The sequence below is a fragment of the Labrus mixtus genome, chromosome 5 (genome assembly GCF_963584025.1).
Source record: "Labrus mixtus chromosome 5, fLabMix1.1, whole genome shotgun sequence".
NCBI lineage: Eukaryota > Metazoa > Chordata > Actinopteri > Labriformes > Labridae > Labrus > Labrus mixtus.
In genome coordinates this window covers 10,559,218-10,571,730 of record NC_083616.1, presented here as the reverse complement: position 1 = coordinate 10,571,730, position 12,513 = coordinate 10,559,218, and the positions used below count along the sequence as shown (strand labels likewise).

Sequence of the window (12,513 nt, the reverse complement as noted above, 5' to 3'; positions counted from 1 at the left end):
CACTGAAGAGCAGCAGAGCACATTTATCTTTGTTTTTAAGACGTTCTCAAATACATCTACCAGTTTCTGTCAAAACTCAGTGTTTATGTAAGCATCAAATCTATAGAGCCTATCACAATGACATCATCCAGGCCAGAGAGTAACTACCCTTTTTGATTTTTCTGCAGAAGGTATATACAGAGTTGTAGGGTCATCCTTTATAAGAAACAAATATGAGAATTATAAATCCAACCTCTCAGCAGTGGCCCTGATCCTGGTAATCTGACTGCTGTGAAGATCATCGCTCTTCTCATGGAAGTAGGCCTGAACACATTTCTCCTCAAACTCATGAAGCTTCTTACGACCCTCGTGGCCCTGGAGAAGCTCTGGGGACAATAGGTGAGACATGAGAAGATAAAGAATTCTTGACGCTTGCTGAGAATTAAATGATATAATGTGAATAATTCTGCTGAATCCATTTTCTATCCACACTCATACAAACTGTGGTACTCACTAAGTCCATGGCCTCTCTCCTCCTGCTCAGCGTTCCCTCTGCATCTCCTGTAGATGGCTCTCAAACCAAGGTCCATGTGACTGAGGAGGATGAGGGGCGGAGGCAGCCATGGCCTCTCCTGATAGGTCATGATGTAGCGATAACGGTTGTACTTCCACAGCTTACTGGATATTGAAGCCATGTCAAAGTAGATGTTGCTGCAATTTTGAATCAAATATTCATTAAGATAAAAGCACTGTTTCCTGGGGATCCTCCATTATTACAGTATTTAGTTATACCATGCTTACTTAAAAAATGCAATGAGAATGTTGACCATGATGATGTACTGGAAGAACATGTAGACAGCCTGGAGGAGTGCAATGAGTAAGGGGGCAAGAGAACACGGACGGCCGTCGTCACATTCTGTGAACACACGCACAAACACACAAACACACAAATACACAAGCACACAAACACACAAACACACGCACTCTCTTAAACACTTCATGAGCAAATCTTGCTTATTGAATCTTTTACATGCGTCAAAAATACTTATGGGCCTAATGATGGCCTCATTTAGCAAGAGATAATAACCTGACTGACATTTATCTAAATAAAAATGTTAAATAAATGTCTTGGAGCCCCCCTATTTGTATCCAAGAAAAACTCAGCCCTCTCCACGACCCACACGGTGATAAATATAAATATATATCATATAATATCATGTTGATTGTTTTATTGATAAAAGTCCCACAGAATAGACCTATACTCACTAGTTCTTACTTAAAGACCTTTTATATAAACTATCTAGTAAGTGCACCCTCACCCCCTCCAGGACCCCTGGTTGGAAAACAATGCAACAGCCTATGAACACACATTGTTCATAAAGGTGAGTCAAGTAAGATGAACCTGAAATGATGAGAGACTTAATGGCTGACTTGCCTTGATTTTACTTCAGATCCATGATTCACTTTTCTTTAACAAAGTTTTTATTCCCCTGAGTCTTCTGTTTCTATGGCAAAGGACACGGGACAAGTTGACTTTCACCACGCCACCACTTACTCAGGGCAACACCAATGTCATCAAGGTTCAACTCTACTGCTTTAAATCAACACTTTTTTAAAAGTATCTATTCTTGGGGCGATGGTGGCGCAGTGGTTGATGCGCGCGCCCCATGTATGGAGGCTGTAAGTCCTCCAAGCGGGCGGCCCAGGTTCAAATCCGACCTGTGGCTCCTTTCCTGCATGTCATTCCCCACTCTCTCTCTCTCTCCATGATTTCAGACACTATCCACTGTCTCTCCAATAAAGGCCAAAAATCACCCAAAAACAAATTTTAAAAAATAAAAATAAAGTATCTATACTTTTGTCTTGAACCACTTACCAACCATCTCTCCTGCGTAGACCTCTCCATAAATCATCCAGTAGGGCTGGAAGACTACGTCCCTGGCTAAGCTCCAGGACGGCTCCTCCTCTGGAGACAGGATGGCCTTCCTGGACACCCCGAAGCTCAGCAGCACAATCGCCATCATCACCACGATGAAGAACATGTTACTGGTCTGAACAGACACAGTGAGAGGAGAGAGAGGGATGACTAAAAATATGCTTCTCCGCTCTTTCCTCTCCAAGGAATAGTGTACAGAATCTACCCACCATCTTAGTGATCATGGTGAGATACGGGCCGGCGTGCTTATTGACTGCCAGCAGATCCATCAACCTGACAAACCAGAAGATGATGTCCATACAGTAACTGATGCGACCTGCTGTCCGGTACGGTTCAGCAAGTAAACGCATCCCCAGTCCGACGAGAAAGAGGAGGATGGCTATGAAATCGGATATGTTCCAGTACTCTGAGAACCAGATCTTCAGCTTCTGGCTCAGCTTCCTCGGCTCAGACATTAGCACCTAATTAAGTAGGAAACATTTTGAATTTAGTCTGATGTGCAGCAGAGCTGTAGTGATCTGTCAAAAAAGATTACGATGTCGTTTTTTTGTGCTGATTACTTTAAATAAAGAGAAATAAAGAAGATCACACCTCTCTCTCTACCAGCTGTCTCACCTCTCTGGTTTTCTCCACTGCAGTGGACAGGATGTAGACTATTACAAGCCACTCCTGAATGCTGGGTCGCTCCCCCATCTTCACCAGAATAACATAGGAGAACAATATCAAAAAGGCCAAGTAGAAGATCTTCAAATGGACAAAAAGACAATGAAACAATTTAGAGAGCAACAGGCAGAGATAGGAAAAAATGAACATCAAACATCACATGTGCTGCATAAAACTGGATTGGTTTTTAAGTTGATGTGCTTTCTGCGAGAGCTTTAAGTTTGAGGAATAGTTACATGCACACAACTCACTGTGTGAAACCAGAACTTGACAACAGGAGCTGTGTAGAAATCAAAGGCTGAATTAATCAAGGACAGACACTGCATGGTCACAGAGGTAAACGTTTCTAACACAGGACCGAGAAGCCTGCCATGAGGAGACGGGCCTCGCTCTGCATCCTGACCGACCTGTGAGAGGAGAGGAGAGGAGAGGAGAGGAGAGGAGAGGAGAGGAGAGGAGAGAAGAATGGATATGAATTATAGTATAAAGTTAACATATATATACATATATATACATATATATATGTATATATACGCCTGAACGGGCTGTGTATAGATACATTAATTTAAACTGCTTTTTATGTATTGTTTATATAGACATTTGCATTTCAAACATCATAATTAATTTGAGACACTTGATTTAAGGGCTGGTCGGCCCATGTCACCAGTGCTTGAAATCTGCTTTACCGTGTGATCACTTCCTTCATGGGCTGGTTCTGTTTTCACAGAGTCAAGTCCAAACAGCATTGCCTCCTGAGATTGCGGTACGTGGCACATTTCAGCTTCGCTTTTAAACTCCAGTAACAAGATGACCGGGGGCAGAAGAAGACTCAAAATGATCTGAAAGGAAAAAAAGATAACGAATGATTTACATTCACTAAAAACTTAAACATACTGTAATGATTTATTATTGAATCTTTATACAGCGTTTTTTATTCTTTACAATTTAAAATAATTCTTTGTTATCATAACAACTATCAGATAATTTAATAATAAAAAAGAGTAACAAATTACAGTATATCATTCATTTCATCTGGTGTGACCAACAACACTCACTGTGTTTACAGTGCTTACCTTCAAACAGGAGTTCTTCCTCATGTTGAGTGAACCCGTCCAAAGATCTGTGAGGAGGGTCTGTGTGCACGAGTGTGACACGAATGGTCTGTGACACGAGGAGACAGCCATCTGCAGACAGGTGAAGTGGCTCCATGCCTCCATCTCTGAAGTCAACAGCTTCATGGCCATCTGCTCATTCTGACGAAACGCGCAGTCCAACACATCAACCGCCAGCTGACCAAACTCCCTGAGACACAGGACACAGATGCAATCATAAAAACTCAGGACCCAAACTTGCTTTATCTGAAAAACTGATAAAAGAAGCTTTTCAAAGATGTACTCCCGACATACAAGACTAAACTTATTTAATACTAAGTGTCAAAGTAACTAATTGGGTTCTTAATCATGCTACTAAACCTTAAAAAGTTGCATTAATTGTCCCTATGGGTTAACTGATAATAACATAAATACTCTCACAGTGAGTATGTCTTCAATCTCTCTGCTATGTTGTCGTCCATGGTGCTCTGCCGGGCCTCAAAGGCCATGGAGCGGTACAGCTTACAGGCCACTGTGGCCCGTGCAAGCGCCTCCTCTCCATGCTGCCAAAGGAACAGTGCCATCTGCTGGCGCTGCTGAAGAACAGCCCACACAAACAGGTCGTTGAAGTTGAAGGGCACCAGAAGTGGAGAGTCACCAAGGTCAGGGTTCATTGTAATCTCTTGACTGCCCTCAGGTGACATGTCTTGCTCCTGGTCGGAAAAAAAGTTAAAGTAAAAGAAAAAGATGCAAGTAGAGTTGACAAAACACCAGAATTTTTAACATAGATATGATACTGGTAAAAATGACATGATATCGATACATGTTTCAATACCAGGGCAACAAAAATAGAAAATTAGGCTCTATGCTGGGCAATTTCTTGTTGGCAAACACCAAAATTTCTAAAATGCTCAAATTAAAAAAGTTTCAAACTAATCTGTGCGTCATAAGCAGTGCTCACTTTCTTTTGCTCTCAGCAACCTTTGGTTATAATATGACTGAAGATCTGTCGTTTTTTATAGAGCTTTAGTTCTTTTCGATACTACCGCTTATTCAAATATTGGAGAATGTATCACTGAATGTACCCTCCTATAAAAAAAGAACGAGTACACAAGTCAAACCCTTTTCAGATCAAAAGAATTTGTAGAGAAAAAAAGAGTTGTCATTTCGCTGCTTACTTTGTCTTGCAGGCGGCTGTAGGCGGCTCTGAAGTGTTTTCTTGTGTAGGTACTGCAATACGCTCCTCCTATCAGGTACTCTATCACCAGGCCCATGTCAATGAGAGAAAGACGGTGACCTATGGGAAGGGAAGTCTACTCACACACAAAAACACAGAAACAGTAAATGAATAACAGTATGTGTATAAACCTACACTGTAAATAAATGCAGCTTGATATCCTTGTAAAAGCCAATAAAATCAGTGTTTCTGTAACGTGCATTTGTATTCATATGATTTTAGCTGATCTTATCATCTCTTCTGACCTGTTTTGCATCTTCTACAAGGTGGTGGAGGAAACGGTCTGTTTGCCCTTGAGGCTGTGGAGAGATAGTTATGTTGAAATTCGAAATAATAGACAATAATTTTGAAATAATAGAAAAGTTAACTGAAAAAGACCAAATAAGAGAGGGGGAGGGTCCACTCCTTTTTAGCACAGTTGCATATTTCATATTCAGCAGCAGCTCTGGGATCCTTAGCTGCTGAGGGGATTTATTATCTCAGATTAATGAATAAGTAAACAAGCTTTATTCCAAAGATAAATACAGTGTGGAGAAAGCCAAGTGTGAGTTTACTGATGATTAAGAGCCTTGTTATCTCAGAGGCCTCCTAAAACAATAACTGGAATCATACTCTGAATGCAACTGACCAGGAAGTACAGAAATTATTGGTGCAAAACAACTTACAGCGCACAATTGTGATTTCAATCAAAGCCACATGTTTTACATTTGAGCGTCTAAAGTTTAAAAAAAAAAAGTAGTTTATGTGGTAAAGTATGAGCTGAGGGTAAACTAAAGAAAAAGTATTAAAGCAAGATGAACAAAGGTTTGTTTGACTTTCTATTCTAGACCAAGAAAATAAGACTGAAGGAGAAAGAGTGTCACAATCAATAGACGTAGATATTTAACAACGCCCTACTCATATATCTGTTGTCTGACCTGACCAGGTCGATCAAAGATAACATTATCAATGAATATGAAAGGTGTTTAGAAAGAGTGTCATTTATAGAATATATATGACTTTGCACTGTCTGCAGCACGTGTAGCAGAACACTGACTCTTTATAAAAGTGTTAAACATATTAAATAATCTTTATAATCACTGGTGCACTCTCTATAATAAAAGGTTTTATTTCATTTTCCATTCTAAATGGGTATCATGTTGGTCTCAATAGTCTCATACTTGTTGGGTACTAAGATTTCAATCTGTTATAGTGACCGTGTTGTAGAGCTCCTCCAGGCGATCTACAGTCAGGAAGCGTTTCATGGTCATGCTGTTGTCAATCAGCAGTTTGACAAAACTGACCCGGTCCATCACCAGAGCATCCAGCATGGCCTGCTCCAAGGAACCCACCTACATAAAGCACACAATTGGAACAATAAGACAAGTTATCGCAAGATTTAGAGAACATGCTTTATTTCTTGTGTGTGGAGTAATAGCATGTCATTACACAATGTCTTGCAGTTTTAAATTCACTCCGTCTACATTCTCACCTGCCAATGCTGTCTGTACACAAGGACATCTTTCTGTGCAATGTCAGCCCGATCCCAGGCTAGGGCCATACTCAGCTGCTCTGCAGGACTGACCTTTGTTCCTGTTCATCACATAGAACAAGTAACACCAAACAAACATTCTTGGACTTTAAAACAGCTTTTTCCCAGCGGAAGGTTTGACTTGTCTGAGCAGAAAAAGTCCAGGTCATATATTCCTGATTGCTTGTTTCACACACTGGTGTTTTTTCCTGCTATGACATGTCAAAATGTCTGCTGGAAAAAACATCAACTGTCACGACTAAGGGGGAAAAAAGAAAAGTACCCTTGAGAGTAGCTGTCAAAATTGCTGCATCCGGTGTTATGTGGTCTTCTGACTCTGAGTCAAAGATGGTTATCTGTTGTTAAGAGACATATTGAGGTTGCGTGAGTAGTTTATGCGTTGAATCACAACACACTTATTTCCAAACAGTGTTTCACTTACAGACTGCCTGTGGTCCATACATCGCAGGAGCAGATCGAAGAGCTGAGAGGCGTCTGCTCCCTCCACGCCAAAGACATCTCCAATCCGGACAAGAAAGTCTTCTTTAATGTCAGCATCCAACTGTCTGTAAAAATGCAGTGAACATGTTTTATTTGTTTCTCAATAAAACTAATTAGTGCTATTGAAAGTAGTTTCATTATGCACAATGAGGTCCACCGTTTAGATCTATTGATGTAGATCACAAAGGTAAGCCTGCATACCTGTCAACAGACGTCTGCTTGTGTAAGAAGGCAAGCAGGTCAGCAGCCTTGCCCGATCCCTCAAACACAAACACTGGAACAGGCGGCACATTGCTTACATAGTCCAACACTGTGGACACAATGGTAGGCCCTCCCTCCACCACCACACACACCACAGGCACTCCTTGGTTCAGTCCTACAATGAAGGAAGAAAAGGGGAAATAACATCAGTTACATCGAACCCCTCGCTCTGCTTTCTCACTTCATTCAAATATTGCACAAACACACACACACACAACTCACGAGGGTGTATCTTCTGCTGTCGGATGTGTTTCTCCAGCTTCCTCCTGAGGCCTTGCTGGCAGCCATGTTTTCCCAGAGTTCCATCATCCACAAACAGAAAGTGGGAGTGGAAACGGTTCAGACCGGCCCTCTTACTCAAGGGGTTCCCCATCGGTTGGTAAGGTCTGAAAACCTGAACCACAGTGAGTTAAAGTCACAACAAAAACCAGCCAGGAGCCAATCAAAGCCAAATAAAGCACAAGGAAACTTTAGATAATTAACAAGTACTGCTCGTCAAACTGGAGCACTCTCATTCAACAAAACACAAGGTCTGAGGGCGCACTCACTCTAGGCGAAGTTGTCCCGTACAGTGCTGTAGCATGATTACCCCCACTCCCCCCGCTAGCTTGCACTCACACTGCTCCAGGACTAACCGGGTCTGAACACAGTTACCTCCCTATACATAACGTACATGACAGCTACTTTACTGACTTTGTGGCTTATTTTGAGTCATGTTTGTCAGACACAGCCAGAACACCCTTCTCTTCTGGATTTCTCCACAATGAAGGCTGTCAGCGTTGTGTACCCGCGCTTCTGCTCGTGCATGAACTGTATCGTGCCGAAGCACACCTCTTCCAAGCATGCCAGGGCCACGGAAGTGTACCATGCTTTAGCACGGATCGGAGCGCTCGTACCAGTCAAACAAACTGGACTTAAGGGGTGAAGCGTGCTTAGACATGGTACGGTTGCTTAGTGTGAGTGCACCCTTAATTCTCACATCTCTGCCGATAAGGTCAGTGTTGTTCTCAACCACTCCCCATGGTGTGATGCCAATTGTGTTTCTCTTCCTCAGGTCGTGACCTCCAAATGCTTGCACTGCCTCGCCCACATACTTTGACACACCTAGAGAGTATTTGAAGAAGAGCAAATTTAAAATGCATAGACTCAAGACAGGCATCAAGCACAATATAGCTGAGTAGCAACTTTAATCTTCTTTTAATTTTAACTGCAAACAAGTGAACATTGCACGTTCCTTCACCCTTTAGATTAAATGAGCATGTTAATGTCACACAGACCAAGACAATGGCCAGAAAGTACTTTTAGAACAGAAAGAGGGAGCATATACATCCACTTCAAAAAGGTAAATGATAACATCAGTAAAAATCTAAGAGGCAAAACATGGGGTTCTTTAACTGTTTCACATGAAGACCAACACGGACTTCACTGAGTCTCATCGTGCCATTTACCTGGATAAATATCAAACACTAGATCAGGATCTAGCTTTTTGGACACCTACCGGTATTAATGCCATCAGTGAGTATCCATGCCCCTGTGCTCAGAGCAGCAGTCATCAGACCTTTGCTGAAGGCCTGCTTTACTTTCGGGGGCAGGCTGAAGTTTTCTGAGCCTCCCTTGACGATCAGTAGTAGTTTGGGTCTCTCCATCTGCCACTCCTTCAGCATCAGTTGGAGCAGCATCTCTGGCTTTGAATCCACAGCCACACGGGCATACTGGAGAGAAATCATGGAAAACTTTAGAGGACTGAGAGTCATCAGTGGTTTTTCTAAAATACTACTCGTATGGCTGTGAAGTGACTAAAGTTTTAAGAAGATATATCAAGAAGATATCTTCCATCAAGGCAAAACCAAAGCTGGTGTATGCAACATTCACGAGGTAAAGCCCGGTCTTGTTCACCACATCCACCCTCCAAACATTTGCCTCTATTTTTGATTAGTATGGTTATTTGGTAAAGAGTTTTCATTTGACCTAGAAACATATATACAGAACAGTTTGTAGACGCGCAGACCTTGGCTCGGCAGACGCGTGTGGCAGTGTCCTGAAAGTCTACAGTCCCATAGGCGTTTGTGGGACTGGCTTTGGTGTGGAGCTCTATGGACCACTCTTCTTCCAAGTCCTGTCCAGGAACAGGGAGGAGGGATATGGGACAAAGGGTCTCTCCCCATGAGTGCTCCCCTATCAGGCGGCCACAACAACATCTGGCCAATGGAAAGATTTTGTCAGAGAACAAAGCAGGTAATGATTTCTGTATCTACATAGACACATCATACACTACCACACTATGTATTTGTTAAAGAACTTTGCAGTCATCTGCTTTTAGTTTTTGGGCAAATTCCCAGAAACGGCGTCATACCGCTACGCTCTGAAGATATCATGAGAGCAAGCTGGTTTAATGAATCTTAAAGGAGCTCAAAACTTACCTCTTCACTTGAGCCTTTATCTCAATATGCCTTTTCTGTTTTCAGGCTATGGAAACACTGTTTGTGGTTATGCACACATGCTCTCCTTTGAAAATACTGTCTTAAACGGATATGTGTGCATTTTAAATTACATCATTTTTAATCCATCCGACTGGTTTAATTTTCCTTATGTTGTGCATTCCATGTATTTTATCTTTCATCTTAAACAAATGATTTGTTTACAGAAGAAGGTTTGAAGTTTCATCTTATTGCATGTATTCTATCTTCATTTTTTATCCTACTTTCATCATTGCCATTATATATATATATATTTTATCATTATGGGTCTCTAACTTCATTCTGTCTATTTTCATGTGTATTTATTTTGTAGGACTTTGTGATGCATTTTAATGATGGTGCTACTCTCACATCTCTGCCGATAAGGCAACTACACAACTCTACACAGCATTATATATTAAGAAATAATAATAATAATAGCTTCACACCTGATATCAAAGAAGTACTGTGTGGCATAATTTACACCTGACATGCCTCCACCATGCACATTTAGGTCAAGGCAAGTGCTTCAATCCCTCCTGCTTTCCTGTCTCCCTCCCTTCCGCTTCACCTCCCTTTGACGTCTCTGTATTAGATTGTGTTTAAAGTTTACAGCCTGCTAAATTCACACACGTCTCATTAACTTGTACATCTCTTTCACTGTCAATACCTCTGATTTTATTATTATTGCAACACATTAAAAGATGTTGGAAATATTGCTTTTCTTAATCCATCTTGTGAGACCTAAAACAATCAGTACACTTACAGCATTCAAAAACATTAAAACGACCAACACAAGAGGAAACTAAACAGAAAGCAACAGGAAATGATCAAATAAGGGGGATGGGGAAATCCAGAAGATAAAATCAGCACTTCTTGTGAATTGGGGTTGGGGTGTAGATAAAGAAAGTAGTTTCAGACATAAAGACACACAGAAATACATAATTAAGAAATTATACCTGATCAAGCTTTGGCATACTTGACATACTGGAATACATCTGTAAGAAACAGGAAATTACACATTACCAAAGAATCCACATGGTCTCTATTCCTGGAAGGAAGGGCTGAGAGCCAAATAGTTCTGTTTGCAGAAGAAAAAAAAGGATGTTTCCAACCACTGCTGCTCATATTAAACTATGTACTGTCCAAATAAACCCTCCTACATTCCTTTTGAGACTAATGAAAAAATAGTATTTTACAGGGTTTTTGGAAGCTCATCAATGATTTCCGTTTACCTGTGTATGTCCCGAGAGGAAGGAATAAACTTCACACACTCTCTCTTGAAGAAGGTTTCCTCTATCCAAGCCTTCCGTGACTGGAATAAGGAGGAAGACATTCATTTACAGTTCGTAGACACTAAGTGAAGATGCCAAGTGCTAAATCAACTCTCAGCTACACTGTCAAGCTAATTCTCTAGTCAGTAAAAAAAAACACTGTTCATGAAGAAAATGGAATCAATGACCTTCTCAGTAAAGCTCATTGCAGTGCCGGCAGCCGTCTACTGTACATGCTGAAACAAATGTAGGTCCACCCAGTCATAGGAAACTGCACTCTTAAATCCGCAGATGAGATGAAAGGTTTACAGCAGCCATCCTATCTTTTAATGTCACAGTAAACAGTCTCTTTTCAAGTTTCCCCTGCTCTTTCAAGGTCTGGTCTGCTCCCTTTCCCAGCGAATTTTAACAATGGCCTGACTGAATATAGAGCACAGTTGGAAGAAAACATACACATCCCCTTCCTGAGATTAGTACACATGGCTGAGAGCTGTGAGCTCCCTCACTGGGCCAATCTGTGTAAACACTAAACATGGTTCTTAAGTGTAGCTGGTGTAGCTCACAGTGTTTAAACAACAAATAGCCTACATTTCTTTGGAGACACTTCACCTCGTGTGTTTAACATGTACATTCACAGTTTTCTTCTGCTGTATGTAAGATTTTCCACAAGACTAAGTAAACAACTAAAGCAATGAAGTTAAGATGATTTGCTTTGTGTGGTCTTTTAAACAGTCTTCATAGTTAGTTGTATTACAACATAGAAAAAACTTGGGTGTTAACATTGAGTTACTAAAGTGGTGGGAAAACGTGATGCAGTTCTGCTCAAGATATCAATTGGTAGCTTGCTTTTCAATTATTCTGTATCTGAAAATATATGTTTCCAGTGATGGGAGCGGAAGTAGCCTATATTTACTGTGCTTAGTTACAGAACTGAGGTACTTCAATTTTCTGTCTCTGTTCCACTGATATTGTAGCTACTCTTTACTACATTTAGTCTTTTTGACAACACCAGTTTCTGGTTAGATAGCAGACACAGATTATCAATCTCAAATATAAAATCAACTGATACAAATATGATGCATTATTGACATTGCATTCACGTGACGTCTGAAAAATCGTAAAGATTAGTCCGACAGGTGTAATTCATGTGAAGACTCCCTCAGGTCGCAAAAAAAATGAATCCGGAGAAATAAAAGTTCAAGTATCAGAGTTGGTCCATTAAACTGGGCTTGATGGTTACAGTCTACATCAACGACTTCTTTAACTGGTACGCCCACTCCCAGGAGAACCTGAAACTAACATGTAGAAATTTGCTAACCAACCTTTCGCTAACTAAAGGTAGATAATGACGTTACATGATAAAAAGTCACAAGCCGATTTCTTTGCTGCACATGCAAGAAAGAAGGTGGCATTTTCGCATCATAAAATATAATGGTTTTCCATAACTTACCATGTTCGTGGCCTCCAGTTAACCAATGTTTAGTATGCAAACATTTACATATATCTTGATTCAAAACCCATCACGTCATCATTCCCCCTTGACAAGGACACACTGGCCTTTTATCAGCCGCCGGTCCAAAGGGTAGGAAGCCTTCTCAAGCAGCC

General features: G+C 41.0%; 1 protein-coding gene across 4 annotated transcripts in view; it reads right to left on the bottom strand.

Annotated features, from left to right (window-relative positions):
• trpm6 (transient receptor potential cation channel, subfamily M, member 6) overlaps positions 1-12,513 on the bottom strand; it is a 19,658-nt gene extending 7,145 nt beyond the window's left edge. Inside the window, exons 1-25 of one of the 4 annotated variants that reach the window (XM_061037749.1) lie at positions 11,097-11,360; positions 10,870-10,949; positions 10,594-10,632; positions 9,187-9,376; positions 8,677-8,890; positions 8,158-8,282; positions 7,401-7,572; positions 7,119-7,293; positions 6,859-6,982; positions 6,700-6,772; positions 6,378-6,478; positions 6,103-6,237; positions 5,152-5,205; positions 4,848-4,982; positions 4,111-4,382; positions 3,652-3,880; positions 3,265-3,417; positions 2,931-2,985; positions 2,830-2,894; positions 2,507-2,659; positions 2,125-2,376; positions 1,856-2,030; positions 781-895; positions 494-690; positions 233-365 (exon numbers count right to left, since the gene is read on the bottom strand). In XM_061037749.1, coding sequence (XP_060893732.1) covers positions 233-365; positions 494-690; positions 781-895; positions 1,856-2,030; positions 2,125-2,376; positions 2,507-2,659; positions 2,830-2,894; positions 2,931-2,985; positions 3,265-3,417; positions 3,652-3,880; positions 4,111-4,382; positions 4,848-4,982; positions 5,152-5,205; positions 6,103-6,237; positions 6,378-6,478; positions 6,700-6,772; positions 6,859-6,982; positions 7,119-7,293; positions 7,401-7,572; positions 8,158-8,282; positions 8,677-8,890; positions 9,187-9,376; positions 10,594-10,632; positions 10,870-10,949; positions 11,097-11,114 — 3,434 coding nt within the window. In that variant the 5' untranslated portion in view covers positions 11,115-11,360. Of the gene's footprint in view, positions 1-232; positions 366-493; positions 691-780; positions 896-1,855; positions 2,031-2,124; positions 2,377-2,506; positions 2,660-2,829; positions 2,986-3,264; positions 3,418-3,651; positions 3,881-4,110; positions 4,383-4,847; positions 4,983-5,151; positions 5,206-6,102; positions 6,238-6,377; positions 6,479-6,699; positions 6,773-6,858; positions 6,983-7,118; positions 7,294-7,400; positions 7,573-8,157; positions 8,283-8,676; positions 8,891-9,186; positions 9,377-10,593; positions 10,633-10,869; positions 10,950-11,096; positions 11,364-12,358 lie in introns of those variants that run through there. The other 3 variants (XR_009673087.1, XM_061037750.1, XM_061037748.1) reach the window with 3 other exon arrangements.